The 25786-nt window shown below is 43.7% G+C and overlaps 1 protein-coding gene across 1 annotated transcript; it reads left to right on the forward strand.

The window, feature by feature from the left end:
- The first annotated feature begins 116 nt into the window (after window positions 1-116).
- LOC117499354 (tyrosine-protein phosphatase non-receptor type 1-like) lies at window positions 117-21783 on the forward strand. Its single transcript, XM_034151699.1, has 9 exons — window positions 117-374; window positions 1652-1742; window positions 2168-2268; window positions 10954-11052; window positions 11374-11511; window positions 13793-13999; window positions 17755-17916; window positions 19271-19431; window positions 20790-21783. Exons 1-9 carry the CDS (start codon window positions 318-320, stop codon window positions 21130-21132), a joined length of 1359 nt encoding a protein of 452 aa, XP_034007590.1. The 5' UTR covers window positions 117-317; the 3' UTR covers window positions 21133-21783.
- The last annotated feature ends 4003 nt before the right edge of the window (window positions 21784-25786 follow it).

Raw genomic sequence — 25786 nt, forward strand, 5'->3', positions numbered from 1 at the left:
AAAATAAAATAAAATAAAATAAATGTTCCGCCCTCCAGTCCAGCAGGGGGCGGTAATGCGCTCTTTTCATTGGTCCCCAACAGCTAATAAACGTCAGAGAAGAATAAGTTGTAGTTCCCCCGTTTGGCCACTAAACGGAAATCTGCTTCACCGTTGGCGCACTTCCTTCCTGGAGGACAGCAGCGGCTGTTTCCGGTTACACGAGAGAGAGAAACACGGTAAGAATCTGAGAAAACTGTTTAAAAAGAACCGTAAAAAGAACCGGGGAGCTACGGTTCTCCTGAGTCCGGGGGGAGAGGCTGTGGAGACGGACTGACATGGAGGCAGAGTGCCGGGAGATCGATGAGACCGGGAGCTGGAGCGCCGTTTATCAGGTGAGTCTCTGCGGGGAGAAGAGGGGAAAACAGGCCGGTAGAGAGGCTGCTTCTGCGGGAAGAAGAGGCACTTTCTCCGGGGAGAAGAGGGGGAAACAGGCCGGTAGTGGAGCTCCTTCTGCGGGGAGAAGAGGCTCCTTCTGCGGGGCGAATAGGGGAAAACAGCCCGGTAGAGAGACTACTTATCCGGGGAGAAGAGGGGCAAACAGTCGGGTAGAGAGACTACTTATCCGGGGAGAAGAGGGGGAAAACAGCCCGGTAGTGGGGCTCCTTATCCGGGGAGAAGAGGGGGAAAACAGGCCGGTAATGGAGCACTTTCTGCGGGGAGTAGAGGGAGAAACAGGCCGGTAGTGGAGCACTTTCTGCGGGGAGTAGAGGGGGAAACAGGCCGGTAGAGAGGCTGGTAGAGAGGCTGCTGGATGTATTTAATGCACAAAAAGTCTGCATTAAATGTTTTATTATAATAAAAGTATTTAATTCATTGTATCTGATGCAGTGATATATTATTAAACATGTTTATATAGTTAGTGTTGGAAGAGTTTAGGCTTTAGTATAAGTAGTAATAACACTGGAATGATTGTATGTAAATAAATATATTATTACTCCTTTCACTAAGTAATTATACTCTCTTTACTCTTACTGAGTAAAGTCCAGCATTCAAAATGTTACTTAAAATGTGGATGTATATGTTTTTTAAGTATTTATTACATTGTTGCTTCTGCTCCTTCTAACAAACTGCTTTATTAGTATTAATGCTTTGAAGTGAAAGTAATATACGCCTTAAAATATACTTAACACTTAGTACTCATCATGCAGTTGTCTTATTATATATATTATATCACTGGATTAATGTATATAAATATAAAAAAATACTTTGAATCCTGTGATAATACTACTTTTAACAAAGTATTTGTACTTTTTACCTGAGTAAAAGTGCAGTATTTAAAATCTTAGTTTAAATGATCATTGTTACTATGTTATTAAATATTATATAAATGCATTATTGTATATAAATGTGTATTCAAACACGGCCTCAGATGAACCTATTTTACAATATCTCTTACTAAAAATAACCCTTAATACCAGCTCAGTGTGACTCAGCTGGTATTATACTATTTTCACAGTTTATTCAAAACAGTTGACACACACACACACACACACACACACACACACACACACACACACACACACACACACACACACACACACACACACACACACACACACACACAGTGAATCTAATGTTAATATGTTGTGTTGTCTTCATTGTGTCTCAGGAGATCCGACAGCAGTCGTGTGAGCTGCCGTGTAAAGTTGCCAAATTGCCTGAAAACAAGAACAGGAACCGTTACAGAGACGTCAGCCCGTGTGAGTTCCAGACTCTGTTTGACGTGTTATGTGATAACTGTAGTTCAGTGTGTGGACGTTAGCGATCCAGCAGCTGATCTCTGGTTTCCTCTTTTCTCTCCGTCAATATGCAAATCTCTTCTGTGTGCCGTCGAGTGTGAAACTCATTTGAAGAGGTATCTGATGTTCAGCAGGTGTATGTTAGTATGTTCAGCAGGTGTATGTTAGTATGTTCAGCCTTTGCAGACCATTGACATGCACTCACACTGCAGGAGAGGAGCACAGGGATGGAACTGTTATCATCTCCATGTTTAAAAAGCAAACACCTGTTTTTGAGAAGACTCTTTATTCTCCTGACGTTTGGACATGTTACACAGAGTCACATTTGAATGTTTCTCCTTCCTCCTCCTCCTCCTCCTCCTCCTCCTCCTCCTCCTCCTCCTCAGTTGACCACAGTAGAATATGTCTACAGTTTGGTACCAACAACTACATCAATGCCAGCCTGATCCCAGTGGAGGAGGCGCAGAGGAACTACATCCTCACTCAGGTAAGGTGTTCAATGTCTGAGGACAGACGCTTTGAAAGGTCACCTATTATTCAAAATCCACTTCTTCATGTCTCTTCTTCATCAACATGTGTCCCCTCTTCTTCATGTCTCTTCTTCATCAACATGTGTCCCCTCTTCTTCATGTCTCTTCTTCATCAACATGTGTCCCCTCTTCTTCATGTCTCTTCTACATCAACATGTGTCCCCTCTTCTTCATGTCTCTTCTACATCAACATGTGTCCCCTCTTCTTCATGTCTCTTCTACATCAACATGTGTCCCCTCTTCTTCATGTCTCTTCTACATCAACATGTGTCCCCTCTTCTTCATGTCTCTTCTACATCAACATGTGTCCCCTCTTCTTCATGTCTCTTCTACATCAACATGTGTCCCCTCTTCTTCATGTCTCTTCTACATCAACATGTGTCCCCTCTTCTTCATGTCTCTCCTACATCAACATGTGTCCCCCTCTTCTTCATGTCTCCTCTTCATCAACATGTGTCCCCTCTTCTTCATGTCTCCTCTTCATCAACATGTGTCCCCTCTTCTTCATGTCTCTTCTACATCAACATGTGTCCCCTCTTCTTCATGTCTCTCCTACATCAACATGTGTCCCCTCTTCTTCATGTCTCCTCTTCATCAACATGTGTCCCCTCTTCTTCATGTCTCTTCTACATCAACATGTGTCCCCTCTTCTTCATGTCTCCTTCTTCATCAACATGTGTCCCCTCTTCTTCATGTCTCTTCTTCATCAACATGTGTCCCCCCTCTTCTTCATGTCCTCTTCTACAATCAACATGTGTCCCTCTTCTTCATGTCTCTTCTACATCACATGTGTCCCCTCTTCTTCATGTCTCTCTCTTCATCAACATGTGTCCCCTCTTCTTCATGTCTCTTCTACATCAACATGTGTCCCCTCTTCTTCATGGCTCTTCTACATCAACGTGGGTCCCCTCTTCTTCATGTCTCTTCTTACATCAACATGTGTCCCCTCTTCTTCATGTCTCTTCTACATCACATGTGTCCCCTCTTCTTCAAGTCTCTTCTACATCAACATGTGTCCCCTCTTCTTCATGTCTCTTCATCATCACCATGTGTCCCCTCTTCTTCATTCTCTCTTCATCAAACATGTGTCCCCTCTTCTTCATGTCTCTTCTTCATCAACATGTGTCCCACCCTCGTCTCATGTCCTTCTACATCAACATGTGTCCCCTCTTCTTCATGTATCTTTACATCAACATGTGTCCCCTCTTCTTCATGTCTTCTACATCAACATGTGTCCCCTCTTCTTCATGTCTCTTCTCATCACATGTGTCCCCTCTTCTTCATGTCTCTTCTACATCAACATGTGTCCCCTCTTCTTCATGTCTCTTCTTCATCAACATGTGTCCCCTCTTCCCTCTTCTCATGTCTCTTCTACATCAACATGTGTCCCCTCTTCTTCATGTCTCTTCTACATCAACATGTGTCCCCTCTTCTTCATGTCTCTTCTCATCACATGTGTCCCCTCTTCTTCATGTCTCTTCTACATCAACATGTGTCCCCTCTTCTTCATGTCTCTTCTCATCAACATGTGTCCCCTCTTCTTCATGTCTCTTCTTCATCAACATGTGTCCCCTCTTCTTCATGTCTCTTCTACATCAACATGTGTCCCCTCTTCTTCATGTCTCTTCTTCATCAACATGTGTCCCCTCTTCTTCATGTCTCTTCTTCATCAACATGTGTCCCCTCTTCTTCATGTCTCTTCTACATCAACATGTGTCCCCCTCTTCTTCATGTCTCTTCTACATCAACATGTGTCCCCTCTTCTTCATGTCTCTTCTCATCAACATGTGTCCCCTCTTCTTCATGTCTCTTCTTCATCAACATGTGTCCCCCCCTCTTCTTCATGTCTCTTCTACATCAAAATGTGTCCCCCTCTTCTTCATGTCTCCTTCTAATCACATGTGTCCCCTCTTCTCTCATGTCTCTTCTTCATCACATGTGTCCCCTCTTCTTCATGTCTCTCTTCTACATCAACATGTGTTCCCCTCTTCTTCATGTCTCTTCTACATCAACATGTGTCCCCTCTTCTTCATGTCTCCTCTTACATCAACATGTGTCCCCTCTTCTTCATGTCTCTCCTCTTCATCAACATGTGTCCCCTCTTCTTCATGTCTCTTCTTCAATCAACATGTGTCCCCTCTTCTTCATGTCTCCTTCTTACATCAACATGTGTCCCCTCTTCTTCATGTCTCTCCTATCATCAACATGTGTCCCCTCTTCTTCATGTCTCTTCTTCATCAACATGTGTCCCCTCTTCTTCATGTCTCTCTTCATCAACATGTGTCCCCTCTTCTTCATGTCTCTCTTCATCAACATGTGTCCCCTTCTTCATGTCTCTTCTTCATCAACATGTGTCCCCTCTTCTTCATGTCTCTCTACATCAACATGTGTCCCCCTTCTTCATGCTCTCCTACATCAACATGTGTCCCCTCTTCTTCATGTCTCCTCTTCATCAACATGTGTCCCCTCTTCTTCATGTCTCTTCTACATCAACATGTGTCCCCTCTTCTTCATGTCTCTTCTTCATCAACATGTGTCCCCTCTTCTTCATGTCTCTTCTACATCAACATGTGTCCCCTCTTCTTCATCAACATGTGTCTCTTCTTCTCATCAACATGTGTCCCCTCTTCTTCATCAACATGTGTCCCCTCTTCTTCATGTCTCCTCTTCATCAACATGTGTCCCCTCTTCTTCATCAACATGTGTCCCCTCTTCTTCATGTCTCTTCATCTCAACATGTGTCCCCTCTTCTACATCAACATGTGTCCCCTCTTCTTCATGTCTCTTCTTCATCAACATGTGTCCCCTCTTCTTCATGTCTCTTCTTCATCAACATGTGTCCCCTCTTCTTCATGTCTCTTCTTCATTAACATGTGTCCCCTCTTCTTCATGTCTCTTCTTCATCAACATGTGTCCCCTCTTCTTCATGTCTCTTCTTCATCAACACGTGTCCCCTCTTCTTCATGTCTCTTCTACATCAACACGTGTCCCCTCTTCTTCATGTCTCTTCTTACATCAAACATGTGTCCCCTCTTCTTCATGTCTCTTCTTCATCAACACTGTGTCCCCTCTTCTTCATGTCTCTTCTTCATCAACACGTGTCCCCTCTTCTTCATGTCTCTTCTACATCAACACGTGTCCCCTCTTCTTCATGTCTCTTCTACATCAACACGTGTCCCCTCTTCTTCATGTCTCTTCTACATCAACACGTGTCCCCTCTTCTTCATGTCTCTTCTACATCAACACGTGTCCCCTCTTCTTCATGTCTCTTCTTCATCAACACGTGTCCCCTCTTCTTCATGTCTCTTCTACATCAACACGTGTCCCCTCTTCTTCATGTCTCTTCTACATCAACACGTGTCCCCTCTTCTTCATGTCTCTTCTACATCAACACGTGTCCCCTCTTCTTCATGTCTCTTCTACATCAACATGTGTCCCCTCTTCTTCATGTCTCTTCTACATCAACATGTGTCCCCTCTTCTTCATGTCTCTTCTACATCAACATGTGTCCCCTCTTCTTCATGTCTCTTCTACATCAACATGTGTCCCCTCTTCTTCATGTCTCTTCTACATCAACATGTGTCCCCTCTTCTTCATGTCTCTTCTACATCAACATGTGTCCCCTCTTCTTCATGTCTCTTCTTCATCTACCAAATCTCTCTCAGAGGGGCGTGGGGAGGGGCTCCTTATTTTCATCTAAAGTAACAGACAGAGAATCAGCACTTTGGAAACAGGGCTGAAACAGAGGGGATTATGGGTAATGCTGCAATGATCTGTTTGGCGTTTCAGCCAATCAGTGACAGGCTCTGGATATATCTGAGACCTGTGATATATTGATGAAGAGGAGGATGATAGGAGACCTTTAAAACCCATTATTATTATTATTGTTTTTCACGTTTGAAATAAATCCCATCAGAGTTGGTAGTGATCGGTTTCATGCAGGAACTATTTTCTCTGTCTCGTATCACCGCACAGAGGAAGTCTGGATGCACGCTTCCTCTGTGCGGTGATACGAGACAGTCGTTTGGCTCGATAAAACAACAGCATGCAAGATGTTAATAGAGGATTAGCACTATTATAAATCTATAAAATGAGAACATGCATCTTATCGTACTCCTGTCTGCAGATATTTGTAATGAAACTTTATTTTCGAGGATGCTAGTGAGAGATGTCTACCTCCTTCAGTCCTTAATGTTCAGATAAGGTTGTTGTTTATATGCAGAAACATTCATAGATATACAGTTGAGGCCTAAATGATTAGCCCTCCAGGAGTTATGGAACATTTTCCTAAAATTCTTCCCAATGTTTCCAGCATTGATAAAACTTGATATAATCAAACATTCACCAGTGCTACTTAGTAGCTTTTGGTACATTTTGGGAAATAAAATAAGTTTTTAGGCTTTCTTTATATCAAATATAGTGAAAAATGGGTTGGTCAAAAATATTAGCCCCCATGTGAATTGTTGCTTTCAAACCACATCTAATCAACCAATCAGATTGCTCCAGCTGGTCCAAGTTGCGTGGTTTCCGAGCATGGACATTCACTTTGAGCACCCGCCTGATTCTCAATAGGATTCAGATCTGGGCTCTGTGCGGCTTGGTCCTGGTGTCCTTTAGGAACTGTTGGACCAAGTTTGATGTGTGCTTTGGGTCATTGTCTTGTTGGAAGACCCAGCGACGACCTAAGCGAAGACCAAGAGCAGATTTGTTCATATTATCCCTCAAAATGTCAACATCATTTTGATTTGTCATGATGCCTTGCACCTGAACAAGGCTCCCTGTGCCTCAGGCTGCAGCCCCACAGCATGATGTGAGGCTGCAGCCCCACAGCATGATGTGAGGCTGCAGCCCCACAGCATGATGTGAGGCTGCAGCCCCACAGCATGATGTGTTCTTAGGGCTGAAGGCCTCTCCCTTTCTTCGCCAAACATGAGCAACATCCATGTGCCCAAACAGTTCCAGTTTAGTCTCATCAGACCAAAGCACAGACTTCCAACACTCATCTTTACCTCTCAAATGTTCACGGGCAAACCTCAGTCTGGCTCTGATGTGCCGCTCTTTGAGTAAAGGGGTTCTTCTGGGACGATGGGCCTGAAGCCCACCACGATGAAGAGCCTGAAGCCCACCACGATGAAGAGCCCTCACCACTGTGTTCCTTGAAACATCGACTCCAGCAGAGGCCAGGTCAGCAACAATCATCTTGGCAGATGCCCGGGGATGCTTGCTGACATCTCTGACTGTTTTCCTCTCCAGAGTTCTTGAAACCTTGTGCTTTCGACCACGCTCAGGTCTGTTTCTTACAGAAGGTGTCTCCTTGTACTTCTCCATGATGCAACGTGCAGCACTTCTAGACTCTGTGAAGCGCTTGGACATAGCAGTATAGCCTTCCCCCTTCTCATGAGCCTCCACTGTCTTCTTTCTGAGCTCAAGACTGATGTCCTTTGACCTTGGCATGGTGAGTAGGTGTATAGTCCCTCTCTATAAGGTATCAGAGAGCCTGTTTCTTGGAGTCCTTTTATGCTGATTGGATGCTCAGGTGAGGCTTGAAAGCTGATTGGTTGATTAGGTGTGGCTTGAAAGCTGGTTGGTTGGTTAGCTGTGGTTTGAAAGCTGATTGGTTGATTAGGTGTGGCTTGAAAGCTGATTGGTTGATTAGCTGTGGCTTGAAAGCTGATTGGTTGATTAGCTGTGGTTTGAAAGCAACAATTCACATGGGGGCTAATATTTTTGACCAACCCATTTTTCACTATATTTGATATAAAGCGAGCCACTTTCAAACACACGTCCAACACGTTCTCTTTCATTTGATCAGTTTTACTCGGCGTTGTGACTACTGGTTAGTCAAAACTAAAATAATCCCCTCACCTTTACAAGAGGAATTACAAAAGGATAAACAAGCTTAGCTTTCTATATATATTTAGTGCGTCTCCACACAAGAAGCCCGTAGTCTCTTAAAGACTGAGGCACCCTGGGAATTGTAGTCTTTTATACTCCATGGACTACAGAGGTTGCCGAACAGAAATCTGACGTTCTGAGTTTCGTTTGTCCGCAGAGCGTTCAGTGGAAGTTAGGATCACATCTGGAAAAGTTCTGCATTTTAGACATAAGTGTGAATTAGTGCTTTTTAAGAATAGCACGTCTCTCTGAGGTCTTGCACTGTTTTACTGAGAATGAGACCTTATTAGGGTCTGAGACCTCGGTCGGCGAATTAGGGTCTGAGACCTCGGTCGGCGAAGACCCTATTGAAATCGGTCGCGCAGCGACCGATAAACCTTTGACCCCCGCAACATATGTGAAAACTCACCAAATTGTGCACGCGCGTCAGAAGTGGTGCAACTTCAGATGTGTAATTGGTTCCGGAACTTTGCGTCAAAAATTGCGTAGGCCACGCCCACTTCCGTTTTTAACGTAAACTCCCCCCACTTTAACTTTCACGTAAACGAACGAAACTCGCTACGCATATCTAGGGTGCGGAGACAAACCAAAAAGCCTCTTTGAGGGGTATAAAATAACGTACAGGAAGCCGGCCATTTTGAATTTGGCATCGGAAAAACGCGATTTATCGCGTTTTTCGTCCTCCGCATGAAATCTATCTTCTCCCAGGGACTTTATCCGTACGACTCGAAATTCGTCAGGTAGCGTCTCGAGACATGGGCAATTCAAAGTTATCACGGAAGTTTTTTTCTTTCGCACGGCGTAGCCGTGATTTGGCGCCAAAGTTCGCGTTCGCTCGATGCTTGGCGATCCCTCTTCATGGAACACGATGATGTCATTACGCCAACTGACATACTCAGAACGCCACCACACTTCACGTGATGGTTAACACTGCGGTCCTGAACAGCTCTACGTCAAATGTGATGTTACTTAATATGGCGTTACCATGGCAACGCATCCCTCGCCATAAAACACGGTGTCGCTGTAACTGCAATGGACACGGTCCCATCGTCCCCCAATCTTCACTTTTATATCACCGGTCCATGCCTCACCAGCTCTACGTGAAATCTGAGATCTCACCGTATGCCGTTTCCATGGCAACGAATCACTCGCCATAAAACACGATGTTGTCTTAATTCAATGGAAAATCGTCCAAATAGCACCAGACGTCAGATGATGGCTAATGGTCTGGCCCTCAACAGCTCTACGCCAATTATGGGATGTCATCATATGCCGTTGCCATGGCGACAGATCCCTCGCCATAAAACACGGTGTCGCTGTTACTCCTATGAAAATGGTCCAAACGGCACCATACTTCATATGATGGCTAATGGTCCGGCCCTGAATAGCTCTAAGTCCATTATGGGGTGTCATCATATGCCGTTGCCATGGCGACAGATCCCTCGCCAAAAAACACGGTGTTGTCCTAACTCGATGGAAAATCGTTCAAACGGCACCAGATTTCATATGATGGCTAACCATCAAGCCCTCGAGACATATATGTGTCAGTTTTGAGATTTCATCAAATGTTGTTGCTATGGTAACAAAATGGTCGCCATGAAACACGATTTTCTCATAACTCCAGTTAACATGCTCCAAACGGCACAAAACTTCCCAGGTTTGATAACGATGCAGCCCTCAACATATCTAGGCGTATTATGGGGTGTCATCAATTTACGTTGCCACGGCGACAGATCACTCGCCATCAAACACAATGTTTATGATACTGCTGTAACTCCTAAATACATTGTCCGATCGGCCTGAAACTTCCCACGTTTGCCAACGGCCGAGTCCTCGAGACATCTGCCTGACGTCGACGTGTGGACAACAGCCTGCGGAGCGTCGAAGACCCGCTCAACGCTGCTTGCAGCTTTAATTTTCATTGAGTTTCACTGGGTACAAAACCATTTCTTTAACTAGTTTCTCTGAGAATAAAACCCTTTTTGTTATTGAGCTTTACTGAGAATAAAACGCTTATTTAATAGAGAATAAAACGCTTATTTAATTGAGAATAAAATGCTTATTTAATTGAGAATAAAACGCTTATTTAATTGAGAATAAAACACTTATTTAATAGAGAATAAAACGCTTATTTAATAGAGAATAAAACGCTTATTTAATTGAGAATAAAACGCTTATTTAATTGAGAATAAAACGCTTTTTTATTGAGTTTCTCTGAGAATCAAACCTTATTTTAATCGTTAGCTACTCTTGATTATTGCTATCTTTTCTACCTGCTATGTCACTTCCTCTCTTTCCCTGCCTGTGTTTCAGGGACTTCCCAACACCTGTCTTTATCCAGTTTTACTGAGAATTACACACTTTATTTGTCGAGATTTACTCGGAATAAAATACATTTTTAATCAATTTTTACTGAGAATAAAACCCTTTTTTAATCGAGTTTTCACCCCTTTTTTTTTGAGTTGTACTGAGAATAAAACCCTTTTTTAAACGAGAATAAAACCCTTTTCTTAATTAAGTTTTTCTGAGAATAACCCACCACATTGTTATTCTACTGTGCAATAATCCAAATCATTAGAACATCTCAAAACCTTAATATGTTCACAAAATGTCCTTATTTGTCTTTATTTGTATTTTATTACCAAAATGTGATTTTTCTCTATATTTAAGACGTTGGCTGCTCTTAGTTATTGCTGCTTTGTCTACCTGCTACGTGACTCTCTGTGTCCCCCCCCGCTGTGCTTCAGGGCCCTCTCCCCAACACCTGTGGGAGCTTCTGGGAGATGGTGTGGGAGCAGAGGAGTCGAGGCGTGGTGATGCTCAACAGAGTCGTGGAGAAAGGATCCGTGAGTCTCTCTTTGATTGGATTGGTTTCCAACATTTAAAACAATAACACGAATAATAATAATGAAATGAAACATGAGGGTTATGATACTGTACAAAGTTAAGCTGCATCAAATTGATAAAAAAAAAAGACTATTGACTTACAAATGATATATAAACAAATGATCTAACTACACATCTGCAAAGGGGAGGGAAGAAGTTCACACCCCTTCTCCCAAAAACATGTTTCTCCCCACTGTGTTTCAGGGTCAGTGAACTCACCACGTCTCCCCACTGTGTTTCAGGGTCAGTGAACTCACCACGTCTCCTCCCGTGTGTTTCAGATTAAATGTGCTCAGTACTGGCCTCAGAGAGAGGAAAGAGACGCCGTGTTCGAAGACACCAACTTCAAACTCACCTTCGTCTCCGAGGACGTGAAGTCTTATTACACCGTGAGGCAGCTGGAGCTGGAGAACCTCTCGGTGAGTCGGAGGCTTTCTGTGATGTCTCAAAGGGTCTCCCAATCTGGGATCAATAAAGTACGATACGATACGCAGAGAGGGCAGAAGTACACACATCCTTTACTCAAGTAGAAGTACAGATACTCGTGTTTAAAAACACTCTGGTGAAAGTAGAAGTACTGACTAAACTTCTTTACTCAAGTAAAAGTAAAGAGGGCTTTGAAATGTACTTCAGTAAAAAGTACCCATAACTAGCAGCTGTTTTAAAGAGTACCTGACCTCCCTTTATATTAATAGAACAATAATGTCATTGTTAGCTAATGAATGTTTCCATGCTGAACAACGGCAACATGACAACATTTTCATTGGTCCCTCTTCTTTAGAGAAGACCAGGAAATGATGGATACACGGATCGTGTTCAAATCAATAGGCACGCAATGACTCTAAATAATAATGATCACGCCACCAAACACACATTCAAACTAAAGGAACCAGCCTGTTTGGAAAATGTGAGAAGTAGAAAGTACAGGTATTTGAGTTCAACATGTAAGAAGTAGAAAGTACAGGTATTTGTGTTCAAAATGTAAGAAGTAGAAAGTACAGGTATTTGTGTTCAACATGTAAGAAGTAGAAAGTTCAGGTATTTGGGTTCAACATGTAAGAAGTAGAAAGTACAGGTATTTGGGTTCAACATGTAAGAAGTAGAAAGTACAGGTATTTGTGTTCAACATGTAAGAAGTAGAAAGTACAGGTATTTGTGTTCAAAATGTAAGAAGTAGAAAGTACAGGTATTTGAGTTCAACATGTAAGAAGTAGAAAGTACAGGTATTTGTGTTCAACATGTAAGAAGTAGAAAGTACAGGTATTTGGGTTCAACATGTAAGAAGTAGAAAGTACAGGTATTTGAGTTCAACATGTAAGAAGTAGAAAGTACAGGTATTTGTGTTCAACATGTAAGAAGTAGAAAGTACAGGTATTTGGGTTCAACATGTAAGAAGTAGAAAGTACAGGTATTTGGGTTCAACATGTAAGAAGTAGAAAGTTACAGGTATTTGTGTTCAACATGTAAGAAGTAGAAAGTACAGGTATTTGTGTTCAACATGTAAGAAGTAGAAAGTACAGGTATTTGTGTTCAAAATGTAAGAAGTAGAAAGTACAGGTATTTGAGTTCAACATGTAAGAAGTAGAAAGTACAGGTATTTGTGTTCAACATGTAAGAAGTAGAAAGTACAGGTATTTGTGTTCAACATGTAAGAAGTAGAAAGTACAGGTATTTGTGTTCAACATGTAAGAAGTAGAAAGTACAGGTATTTGTGTTCAACATGTAAGAAGTAGAAAGTACAGGTATTTGTGTTCAAAATGTAAGAAGTAGAAAGTACAGGTATTTGAGTTCAACATGTAAGAAGTAGAAAGTACAGGTATTTGTGTTCAACATGTAAGAAGTAGAAAGTACAGGTATTTGGGTTCAACATGTAAGAAGTAGAAAGTACAGGTATTTGTGTTCAACATGTAAGAAGTAGAAAGTACAGGTATTTGTGTTCAAAATGTAAGAAGTAGAAAGTACAGGTATTTGAGTTCAACATGTAAGAAGTAGAAAGTACAGGTATTTGTGTTCAACATGTAAGAAGTAGAAAGTACAGGTATTTGTGTTCAACATGTAAGAAGTAGAAAGTACAGGTATTTGTGTTCAAAATGTAAGAAGTAGAAAGTACAGGTATTTGAGTTCAACATGTAAGAAGTAGAAAGTACAGGTATTTGTGTTCAACATGTAAGAAGTAGAAAGTACAGGTATTTGGGTTCAACATGTAAGAAGTAGAAAGTACAGGTATTTGGGTTCAACATGTAAGAAGTAGAAAGTACAGGTATTTGGGTTCAACATGTAAGAAGTAGAAAGTACAGGTATTTGGGTTCAACATGTAAGAAGTAGAAAGTACAGGTATTTGTGTTCAACATGTAAGAAGTCAAAGTAAAAAGTCGTGGAGTAAAGTATTGATACCAGAAAAATGTACTTAAGTACAGTAAGGAAGTATTTGTACTTCCCACGTCTGACGATACGATAATACTTGAATGGTCAGATCAAGTCTGAAATGTGACTTGCATCACAGCAGCTCCATGTGTAACATCAACATGGACAGATATCAATATCAGAGACGAGGGAGATTCTCCACTAATAATGAATGATCAGTTTTACTCACAGTTGTGATGGAGAGACTTTGAGACCACTACTCACCTCTCAAACCTTTAATCCTGGAGTCCTTCTCTCTTCTGAGTTTTAATCTTTAATCTTCCCCCCCCCCCCCAGACTGCAGAGACTCGAGAGATCCTCCACTTCCACTACACCACCTGGCCAGACTTCGGGGTCCCCGAGTCCCCCGCCTCCTTCCTGAACTTCCTGTTTAAGGTGCGAGAGTCGGGCTGTTTGACCTCCGAGGGTCCGGTGGTCGTTCACTGCAGCGCCGGCATCGGACGCTCCGGGACCTTCTGCCTGGTGGACAGCTGCCTCCTGCTGGTGAGAGCGCTACATTACATTACCTTACATTACCTTACATTACCTTACCTTACATTACCTTACATTACATTACGTCACCTCACGTAACGTTACGTCACCTCACGTAACGTTACGTCACCTCACGTAACGTTACGTCACATCACATCACACCTTACATTACCTTACATTACATTACCTTACCTTACATTACCTTACATTACATTACCTTACCTTACATTACCTTACATTACATTACGTCACCTCACGTAACGTTGCGTCACCTCACGTAACGTTACCTCACCTCACGTAACGTTACGTCACATCACATCACACCTTACCTTACATTACCTTACCATACCTTACATTACCTTACATTACCTTACCTTACCTTACCTTACGTTACCTTACATTACCTTACATTACCTTACCTTACCTTACGTTACGTCACGTCACGTCACGTTACATCACATTACCTTACATTACCTTACCTTACCTTACCTTACCTTACATTACCTTACCTCACCTCACCTCACCTCACCTCACCTCACCTCACCTCACCGCACCTCACCTCACCTCACCTCACCTCACCTCACCTCACCTCACCTCACCTCACCTCACCTCACCTCACCTCACCTCACCTCACCTCACCTCACCTCACCTCACCACCTCACCTCACCTCACCTCACCTCACCTCACCTCACCTCACCTCACCTCACCTCACCACTCACCTCCCTCACCTCACCTCACCTCACCTCACCTCACTCACCTCACCTCACCTCACCTCACCTCACCTCACCTCACCTCACCTCACCTCACCTTACCTTACCTTACCTTACCTTACACTACCTTACACTACCTTACACTACACTACCTTACACTACACTACACTAATGGGGGCAAAAACACAACATCTGCAAGAAACAGCGTCTGAGGGCTTCTTAACATTTAACAAACTATGAATGTGTCATACCCACTTAACGGGAAGAAACTCAGCTATCAGACAATATTAACCATTTTTAGCTAAACGAAACACAAGGGTAATAACAAGCTTCTGAATTAGCCCTGAGCGAAAAAATGCTAACGCACTTAGCACAGAACTCACGGTAGAAATACTTTATTACTTATCGGATCTGCACAAACAAGATATCAGATTAAAGCTGAGATTCCACAGATTCTAGAGGTATCATCACTGTGCCACAAAAACTCGCGAAACCAGACAACACACAACTTCACTTTACGGGGCCAAAACGGCAAATATGTCTTACCTTTTGCTGTTTCGGATCAATGGTTGTGTTCAATGGTGTTCAGGCTACGCATCACTCTGTCCACCAATGGTGTTCAGGCTACGCATCACTCTGTCCACCAATGGTGTTCAGGCTACGCATCACTCTGTCCACCAATGGTGTTCAGGCTACGCATCACTCTGTCCACCAATGGTGTTCAGGCTACGCATCACTCTGTCCACCAATGGTGTTCAGGCTACGCATCACTCTGTCCACCAATGGTAAGACTTTAGGAACTTCCCCTCGATTCTATTGGCTCTAGTGAAGGGGTCGGCAGCCCCTGGCACGCGGCACCGTAACCAGTGGCACACTAGGAATAAGTGGAATAAATGTGCAAAATATTTAAATTTTATTTTCGGATCCTGAACGAGACCGCCGCCAGAGCGCGTCTCCCCGTTACCTGCAGGAGGAAGCCATGCACGCTAGTGATGGGAATTATGGCTCTTTGAAGGGAGCCGGATCTTATGGCTCCGTTCCTTTCAAAGAGCCATTCAAAAGAGCCGTTCAAAAGAGCCGTTCAAAAGAGCCGTTCAAAAGAGCCGTTCAAAAGAGCCGTTTCTTTAAGGTTTCTAGGTTTGTCTGCAAAATAATCACCAGGATAATGATTGACTGCATTGCCAGACCTAATGTCAATAATCGGCATTGTAAACATGACACAAGGTGGCGCCATACCCATGTCATCATGTCAGTGAATGTACTTTGAATTTACCCTCTGTATGTGTTAAGTAAATAAAGTTGCCTTGCCTTGAATGAAATTCACGCAACTCTTAATATTAGATACTGTGTTTTGAAGTGGCGATGGAGATTATTTGTTGACCCTGCTTTAAAGGATATGTTGCCTTTACAAATGGTGCGCTTTATTACTGCCTGGGTTTTGGTTGAAGTGAATCCAAATGCTGCTGCGTTTTCACGTTTGGCTCATTTTCCATCCGAATAACCCGTTGTCTACCTGTCCCCTACCACTTGGTATGACTTCTCTCTCTCGCGTATTCCGTTAAGACCAACCCCACCTCACTCCTCGTGCTGAAACCTACCAATCAGAGTAGGGGCGGATCTTCACAGAATACATTTGGGGAACAAAATCAAGCTTTTTAAAAGGCGAGTGGATTTTGGCAGGCAGTGAGTGCGGACCAACGTTTGAACGATAACAAGAACGGCTCTCACCAAGTACGACTCGGTTCCCCTCGTTCGTACCAAAGACCCGTTCAAAAGAATCGGCTCGTTCGCGACCGACACATCACTAATGCACGCAACGCAGCCCCGCTCTGTTTAACTCCAGGCGACTTTCTTCCGCTTTCCTCCGTAATGCAGGGCTGATCGTTTCACCACAGAGGAAAGCACTTCACAAATTGCATTACCCATAAGGAGCTGTACAAATGCCGCAGTTTTTGCGTGGCGATCGATATCGGCCGATACTCACTCTCTGCCGATCGATCGGTGCTCTCTAAAAAGGCTGATCGCGAGGCGTAACATACATGACACTTTTCTCTGTGCAAAACAAGCTCGCAAAAATTGCTTCAGCAGTCTGGCAGTATTTTAAGGTGTCCGAAAAAGACAATAAAATAGCGGTTTGCAACGTGTGTGAAGCAGAAATCCTGCAGCTCCACCCGCTGTGACGGACCGCTGAGCGGAGCGAAACACACAAGAGTTAGACCTAACACACTAAGAGTTAGACCTAACACACTAAGAGTTAGACCTAACACACTAAGAGTTAGACCTAACACACTAAGAGTTAGACCTAACACACTAAGAGTTAGACCTAACACACTTAGCTATTTTATCTACCTTTGGAACTAGTTATACATATATTTATTCTTCACTGTCGGGTCACTCATTACTGGATCAGTGAGCTGCATGAGGGGGGTCAATGTAATAACGTAACCAGATGAGTGATTACAGCGCCCGGTATCATTCTACACACATGTGTATCACACAGATGCAGGACTTGAACACGCCTGTTATCTAACCGACAGGTCCGCACGCACTCTCCAGACGAAACTCTGTCTTATTCCTTTAAGCATTTTCTTATTAGTTTATTTCCATTTTCGAGCCTGAGACCTGGAAAACAGGTTAAGTGCAAAATATAGAATAACACTTAAACCCTGATTATTATTATTAAAAGTAGCTAAGTGTAAACAGTTTGAGAGCTCTTAGTTTAAAAAGCTTAAATGTGATTTAATTTACCCGATTGTTTGTTTTATATTTTAAAGGCAAGTTTATTTATACAGTACTGATAAGTGATTTACAAAAATGAAAGACATTAGAAACATTAAAAAGCCTGGATTTAAAAGTAGTCGGAGTTCCAGATATTTGGAAACATCCCTCACCAGATTCTCTCATTCGTCTTCCTGTGAAATTATAGTTATTTTGACACTTTTCCTTTCATCCAGGTTGCATCCCCAGACAAAGCTTAAATGTGATGTAATTTACCCGACCGTTTGTTTTATATTTAAAAGTTTAAACGTGGCATTAATCCCCCCGTCTTCCCCCCAGATGTCGGCCCGTAAGGACCCGTCCTCGGTGAGGATCCGGGAGGTTCTGCTGGAGATGAGGCGGTACCGGATGGGTTTGATCCAGACGGCCGATCAGCTCCGGTTCTCCTACCTCGCCGTCATCGAGGGCGCCAAATACATCGGGGGGGACACCAGTCTGCAGGTAAACAACCCCCCCTCCATTACAGAGGTTACAGATTGAGTCGAGGTTTAGTTATTCAGTTTGGATAACGAGTCGTTTTAATTTGATGCTGAAACGTTTGAGCTTTTAACTTTAGTACGGTTTGAATGCAGGGCTTGTGCTTTAACAGAGGATGGGAATTGTAGTTTTTTGTATATCCTATGGACTACAGAGGTTAACGTATTATTTGACCTTTTCCCAAAACAAAAACTGGCTTTAACAGAGAGTTTTCAAACTGATGTTTAACCTCTAGTACGACTTGACTTCATCCACGTCTGAAGTCTCTCTGATTCCCCCAAAGGAACAAATGGAGCAGCACGTGTGTTGAGTGGAGAGAGAAGTCATACATACATGTTATTAATACATATCATTTAGTTTAGTGCACTAAATCTTAGTCACATTTCACTCTCTTCAATTCAGGTTTAAGCACATTTAGCCCCATAACGGCCCGTCCACACGGCAGCGCTGCGTGCTTCAACGGAGACGCTGCCCATTCACTTTGAATGAGGTGACGTCACGCTTTGCCGAACTGCATTGTGGTTCCCTCGCTTTGCCTCCGGTGCTCAATTCAAAAGTTGAGAAAACTTCAACTTTTCAAGCGTCGACGGAAGCGCCAGCCAATCAAATCATATGCCAGAACAAGCTCTACAGGGGGTCCGCGGGGTCTTAAAAAGTATTACAATTTGATCAATCAATTTAGCGAAAATGAAGGCTATTAAAAAGTATTAAAGGGCATTTTCCAAGGTGTTACATTTTGTAGCTTGTTTCCAATAAGTATATAAATTGTCCAAAGAGGTTGTATTCTACAGTCTGCCTGAATGTAATCATTGCGTAGGTGTGTAGTGTGATTCTGTGTAGTTTATTTATGGCATCCCGTTGGGTTTGACGTCATCTGAACAGGACATCACACGCTCACTGCTTGATAGCGCGCGAAGGTCCGTTTACGCCGGTTGTTAAACAACATCGTTATGGGGAAATGCAAGTCTGCGTCCAAATGGTTGGAAGATAAGGAGGAAGGACAATCAATACTGTGTATAGTACATGTGAGGGAAAGTGTGTCGCCAAGGTAACCGGTTAGAACTCCAAGTGGCGATGAGGTCTTAAAATGTATGGAAAGGGTCTTAGAAAGGGTCTTACATGTGACTTCAGGATTCCTGCATAGACCCTGCTCTAGCCAATCAAACCGCGTGCTTGTGTCTCCGGGGCGGGAGATTGATGTGATTGGTTGTTGGTCCACGCCAGATACGCCCACCGGCAAGCTTCAACGCACGCTGCCGTGTGGACGCACCATGAGACATGTTGTTTAACTACCAACTGTATTTGTGTATTTCTGCAGGAGTCGTGGAAGGAGCTTTCTAAGGAGGAAGACGAGCCTCCAGAGTTCACCCCTCCTCCTCCTCCTCCTCCCCCCAGAGACCCTCCCGTCGACCGGGTGGAGTCGAGCTTCTTCCCCGAACACCAAGAGGTCCTCCAGCAGATGCAGACATGCAGCCTGGGGTAAACGTTTATATATGTGTATCCTTTATTTAACCAGGTCGTTTTGCAAATCAAGAAAACAAATGTTGTCTTAAAACTGTGTGTGAAACCGCTCGATGAGCTCCATCTCTGGTCTCGCACAACACGCGTGATGAGCTCCATCTCTGGTCTCGCACAACACGCGTGATGAGCTCCATCTCTGGTCTCGCACAACACGCGTGATGAGCTCCATCTCTGGTCTCGCACAACACGCGTGACTGACACCAGAATGAGGTGAGCGGTGTTGAAGGAGGTGGTGAACACGTCTGGGCGCGTTGAGAGCTGTACACAAAAGGAGAGTTAGTCGGTTCCGTAAGAGCTGAGTGTTGAACGAGTGTAATGTCTAATGTCAGCTAGCTAACATTAGCTAACAAGGTATACTCACGTGTTTTGTTTGAGCAACTTGTTTTTTTTCGTTAAGAACTGCGTGATCGCTGTGGAGAACATTAGAGTTGGCAAGGACAAGGTACGCAGAAAACGAGTTGCTAAAACAAAACACAAGAGTGTACCTTGTTAGCTAATGTTAGCTAATGTTAGCTAGCTGACATTAGCGTTACACATTACATAGTTTAACACTCACAGAACCATTGTTCAGCCGGTCCCGCATGCTGGCTCTACGGACCCGACTAGCTCCCCTTTGGTGTGACAGCAGCTCAGTAGCACATAGCACACGCCCAGACGGTAGTGATCCCACCTCCTGTAATACTGTTCGCCTCAGTCTGGTGTTGGTGCCGTGTGTTGTGCGAGACCAAAGATGGAGCTCATGGAGCGCTTTCACGCACAGATAAGTGCGACAAACATAACAAATATCTTTTAAGATTGACAAACATCATATGTGTAATTCATGACACAATTCAAACGCTATCGAAAGATAATTTATCTCTCCATTGACTTCAATACATCACACGGGAAAGGGAGGGGCTTGGCCTCTCTATCGTCCTCAGCACATTAGCTGCAGTGAAAACCTGAAGTCCCAGGCTCCTCCACCAGAGCAGCATGAATATAGGACATGCAACAGACACAACAGACACAACAGACACAACAGACACAACAGACACAACAGACACAACAGAATAGAAAGTCTGTGACGTAACTGGGAAAGAGACGTCTGTGAACACCCGGACCAACACTTCTTTATTTAAATCATTAGGGTGTAAAAGGTGCTACAAGTTGAATCTAGATGTATCTCACCTCTCGGCGGCTCAATGATCGACCGGGGGATCAAGGAACACTTTCTGAACCAACAGTCGCTCCACTTTGGCTCCAAGCGTCTTTATACCTCTGTGTGTCCGTTTAATAAAACCTGACCTCCTCCTCCTCTTCCTCCTCCTCTTCCTCAGGTCCTCTCAGGAGCCGGAGCTGAGGAAGAGGAACCTGGCTGCTCCTCTCCCTCCTCTTCCTCCTGCTGACGTCCTGATGGAGGATCCTCCGTCTCCTGCTCCTCCAAAACCCCCTCGACAGCAACAGCATCTGGAGAAGGAGAAGCTGGAGGAGGAGAAGCTGGAGAAGGAGATGGAGGAGAAGGAGGAGAAGATGGAGGAGAGTTTTGAGGGGCCTCTGGAGGAGTTAGACCCCCCTAAAGACCCCCAGAGTCCTGGTTCTTGGCCCCTCCTCACCAACGTGTGCCTGGTCTCATTTCTGGCAGTCGGAGCGTACGTCTGCTACAGAGCCTGCTTCCACTGAGGAGAGCAACCCAACATTTGGGGGAAGAATACAATTCATTTCAATTCATTTCAATTCATTTCATTTCATTTCAACGTGAAATCTGGAAAGAACGTTGAAAATATATTCCAAAAAAAATATTCAACGTTTTTGATCGTTGATTTAAAAAATACAGTCAAATTACAACATTTCAAACTAAAAGCAAGTATTAGAAAAGTGTTTTCAAGCATTTTAATAATCTTTTTCACGTTTATTTATGTCTTCATATTTCAGTCATTATTTTATTTTCCAGATTCAGAACTTTTTTTTTCTCGTATTTTTCGCTTTCAGATTTTATGATGTTGCGTTTGGGGGCGGGACTTACGCCATGAGTGACAGGTCTTATATCTAGTCACGTTGCCTTCAAGGAACCATAAACCACACAACTATTATTATGACTCAAATATCAGAATATAGATAAAAGAGAAATATAAAAAAACATTTTATTACTACGAACGAAATCCAAATAATATTCAACCAAAAAAAACATTTTAATAATTATTTTTTCTTTGAATTATTGTATTTTTCGAAGCTCGTGATCAAAACTGTTTGCCCAGATTCGTGTGTGTGTGTGTGTGTGTGTGTGTGTGTGTGTGTGTGTGTGTGTGTGTGTGTGGTGTGTGTGTGTGTGTGTGTGTGTGTGTGTGTGTGTGTGTGTGTGTGTGTGTGTGTGTGTGTGTGTGTGTGTGTGTGTGTGTGTGTGTGTGTGTGTGTGTGTGTGTGTGTGTGTGTGTGTGTGTGTGTGTGTGTGTGTGTGTGTGTGTGTGTGTGTGTGTGTGTGTGTGTGTGTGTGTGTGTGTGTGTGTGTGTGTGTGTGTGTGTGTGTGTGTGTGTGTGTGTGTGTGTGTGTGTGTGTGTGTGTGTGTGTGTGTGTAAAAATCTGGTGCTTTTTAGGAATATTTTGAATGCACTTAATTCCACCTGCAGCAGAGGGGGGTCTCTCAGGCTGTTGAATCCCCTCTCCAGTCAGACACCGGGGGGGGGGGGGAACCGGATCAGATTTAGAAAACACATCACCACAGTTTCTCTCATTTGTCCTTCAGGGCTTCCGTACTTTTTAAAAACAAGACTGAATCTGAACGCTTTGATCATTGACGTGTCGTAAAATTGCCAAACGCATCACCGTGGACATTTCCTACATTTGTAATAGAGAATATATTCCTCTGATGGTGCTCTGAGGCTTTCTCCAAATGCCTTTACCCTCCAGGTGATGATTCAGAAAACAGTGTGTTCCAAGCAGATTCCTTCGTCGTGGTGATACGTTAGCTTCAGGCACATTATTCTGCATGTTGCCTTATTCTGGATCCACTATTTCCTGTGGTGTTCAGAGCCAGTGACGAGTCCTCCTGAGCCGCGTTCAGAGCCAGTGACGAGTCCTCCTGAGTCGCGTTCAGAGCCAGTGACGAGTCCTCCTGAGTCGCGTTCAGAGCCAGTGACGAGTCCTCCTGAGCCGTGTTCAGAGCCAGTGACGAGTCCTCCTGAGTCACGTTCAGAGCCAGTGACGAGTCCTCCTGAGTCACGTTCAGAGCCAGTGACGAGTCCTCCTGAGCCGTGTTCAGAGCCAGTGACGAGTCCTCCTGAGCCGTGTTCAGAGCCAGTCCCGAGTCCTCCCGAGTCCTCCTGAGTCCTCCTGAGTCCTCCTGAGTCCTCCTGAGTCCTCCTGAGTCCTCCTGAGTCCTCCTGAGTCCTCCTGAGTCCTCCTGAGTCCTCCTGAGTCCTCCTGAGTCCTCCTGAGTCCTCCCGAGTCCTCCTGAGTCGCCCTGCTGATGCAGAAACTCACAGCAATATACCGACGCGCCGCTCGCTGAAAACCTTCTGATCAAACCAAAAACCCAACACCAGCACGAGGAGCTGCGGACGGCCTTTTGTACAATAAAGTTTTTTTTAAAGCCTGCTGCATTGTGGGTCGCCAGGTGTGTGCGTGCAGAGATTACCTGAGCTTCAGAATGTATTCCATTAAATATAAATATATATTTTGTTAAATCAGGTTTCTGTTTGCAGAGAGTCGGCTGCGTCTGGTTTTCTATCCTCATGCCGCTGAGCAGAAACATGTATTTTTTTATTTACATCTGTTGTTCTTCTTTTTAAATAAATACAAACAAACAGAGTGCTGTGTTCGTGTTCTGTTTCCGCAACGCTGAGAGAACAAAGACGTGTTTGTGCCACGAGAAAAACCTGTTTGTGACGTCAGAGGACGTTTGTACTACAATTTAGAGGTACTTGTACTTTATCTGAGTCTTTCCATGTTATGCTACTGTGTACTTTTCCTCCTCTACAGTTCAGAGGTACATGGTGTACTTCTACTCCACTACAGTTCAGAGGTACATGGTGTACTTCTACTCCTCTACAGTTCAGAGGTACATGGTGTACTTCTACTCCACTACAGTTCAGAGGTACATGGTGTACTTCTACTCCACTACAGTTCAGAGGTACATGGTGTACTTCTACTCCACTACAGTTCAGAGGTACATGGTGTACTTCTACTCCTCTACAGTTCAGAGGTACATGGTGTACTTCTACTCCACTACAGTTCAGAGGTACATGGTGTACTTCTACTCCACTACAGTTCAGAGGTACATGGTGTACTTCTACTCCACTACAGTTCAGAGGTACATGGTGTACTTCTACTCCACTACAGTTCAGAGGTACATGGTGTACTTCTACTCCACTACAGTTCAGAGGTACATGGTGTACTTCTACTACAGTTCAGAGGTACATGGTGTACTTCTACTCCACTACAGTCCAGAGGTACATGGTGTACTTCTACTCCACTACAGTTCAGAGGTACATGGTGTACTTCTACTCCACTACAGTCCAGAGGTACATGGTGTACTTCTACTCCACTACAGTTCAGAGGTACATGGTGTACTTCTACTCCACTACAGTTCAGAGGTACATGGTGTACTTCTACTACAGTTCAGAGGTACATGGTGTACTTCTACTCCACTACAGTCCAGAGGTACATGGTGTACTTCTACTCCACTACAGTCCAGAGGTACATGGTGTACTTCTACTCCACTACAGTTCAGAGGTACATGGTGTACTTCTACTCCACTACAGTTCAGAGGTACATGGTGTACTTCTACTCCACTACAGTTCAGAGGTACATGGTGTACTTCTACTCCACTACAGTCCAGAGGTACATGGTGTACTTCTACTCCACTACAGTTCAGAGGTACATGGTGTACTTCTACTACAGTTCAGAGGTACATGGTGTACTTCTACTCCACTACAGTTCAGAGGTACATGGTGTACTTCTACTGCACTACAGTCCAGAGGTACATGGTGTACTTCTACTCCACTACAGTTCAGAGGTACATGGTGTACTTCTACTACAGTTCAGAGGTACATGGTGTACTTCTACTACAGTTCAGAGGTACATGGTGTACTTCTACTCCACTACAGTTCAGAGGTACATGGTGTACTTCTACTACAGTTCAGAGGTACATGGTGTACTTCTACTCCACTACAGTTCAGAGGTACATGGTGTACTTCTACTCCACTACAGTTCAGAGGTACATGGTGTACTTCTACTACAGTTCAGAGGTACATGGTGTACTTCTACTCCACTACAGTTCAGAGGTACATGGTGTACTTCTACTCCACTACAGTTCAGAGGTACATGGTGTACTTCTACTACACTACAGTTCAGAGGTACATGGTGTACTTCTACTACAGTTCAGAGGTACATGGTGTACTTCTACTCCACTGCAGTTCAGAGGTACATGGTGTACTTCTACTCCACTACAGTTCAGAGGTACATGGTGTACTTCTACTCCACTGCAGTTCAGAGGTACATGGTGTACTTCTACTCCACTGCAGTTCAGAGGTACATGGTGTACTTCTACCCCACTACAGTTCAGAGGTACATGGTGTACTTCTACTCCTCTACAGTTCAGAGGTACATGGTGTACTTCTACTCCACTACAGTTCAGAGGTACATGGTGTACTTCTACTACAGTTCAGAGGTACATGGTGTACTTCTACTACAGTTCAGAGGTACATGGTGTACTTCTACTACAGTTCAGAGGTACATGGTGTACTTCTACTACAGTTCAGAGGTACATGGTGTACTTCTACTACAGTTCAGAGGTACATGGTGTACTTCTACTACAGTTCAGAGGTACATGGTGTACTTCTACTACAGTTCAGAGGTACATGGTGTACTTCTACTCCACTACAGTCCAGAGGTACATGGTGTACTTCTACTCCACTACAGTTCAGAGGTACATGGTGTACTTCTACTCCAGTTCAGAGGTACATGGTGTACTTCTACTCCACTACAGTTCAGAGGTACATGGTGTACTTCTACTCCACTACAGTTCAGAAGTACATGGTGTACTTCTACTCCACTACAGTTCAGAGGTACATGGTGTACTTCTACTCCACTACAGTTCAGAGGTACATGGTGTACTTCTACTCCACTACAGTTCAGAGGTACATGGTGTACTTCTACTCCACTACAGTTCAGAGGTACATGGTGTACTTCTACTCCTCTACAGTTCAGAGGTACATGGTGTACTTCTACTCCACTACAGTTCAGAGGTACATGGTGTACTTCTACTCCACTACAGTTCAGAGGTACATGGTGTACTTCTACTCCACTACAGTTCAGAGGTACATGGTGTACTTCTAC

The sequence above is a fragment of the Trematomus bernacchii genome, unplaced genomic scaffold, assembly GCF_902827165.1.
Source record: "Trematomus bernacchii unplaced genomic scaffold, fTreBer1.1, whole genome shotgun sequence".
In the NCBI taxonomy this organism is placed as follows: Eukaryota; Metazoa; Chordata; class Actinopteri; order Perciformes; family Nototheniidae; genus Trematomus; species Trematomus bernacchii.

Coding starts and splice junctions, on each gene's coding strand:
- LOC117499354 (XM_034151699.1), top strand. CDS start 318: ATGGAGGCAGAGTGCCGGGAGATCGATGAGACCGGGAGCTGGAGCGCC. Junction 2,269..10,953: donor GGAACTACATCCTCACTCAG/GTAAGGTGTTCA, acceptor GCTGTGCTTCAG/GGCCCTCTCCCCAACACCTG. Junction 14,000..17,754: donor TGGACAGCTGCCTCCTGCTG/GTGAGAGCGCTA, acceptor TCTTCCCCCCAG/ATGTCGGCCCGTAAGGACCC.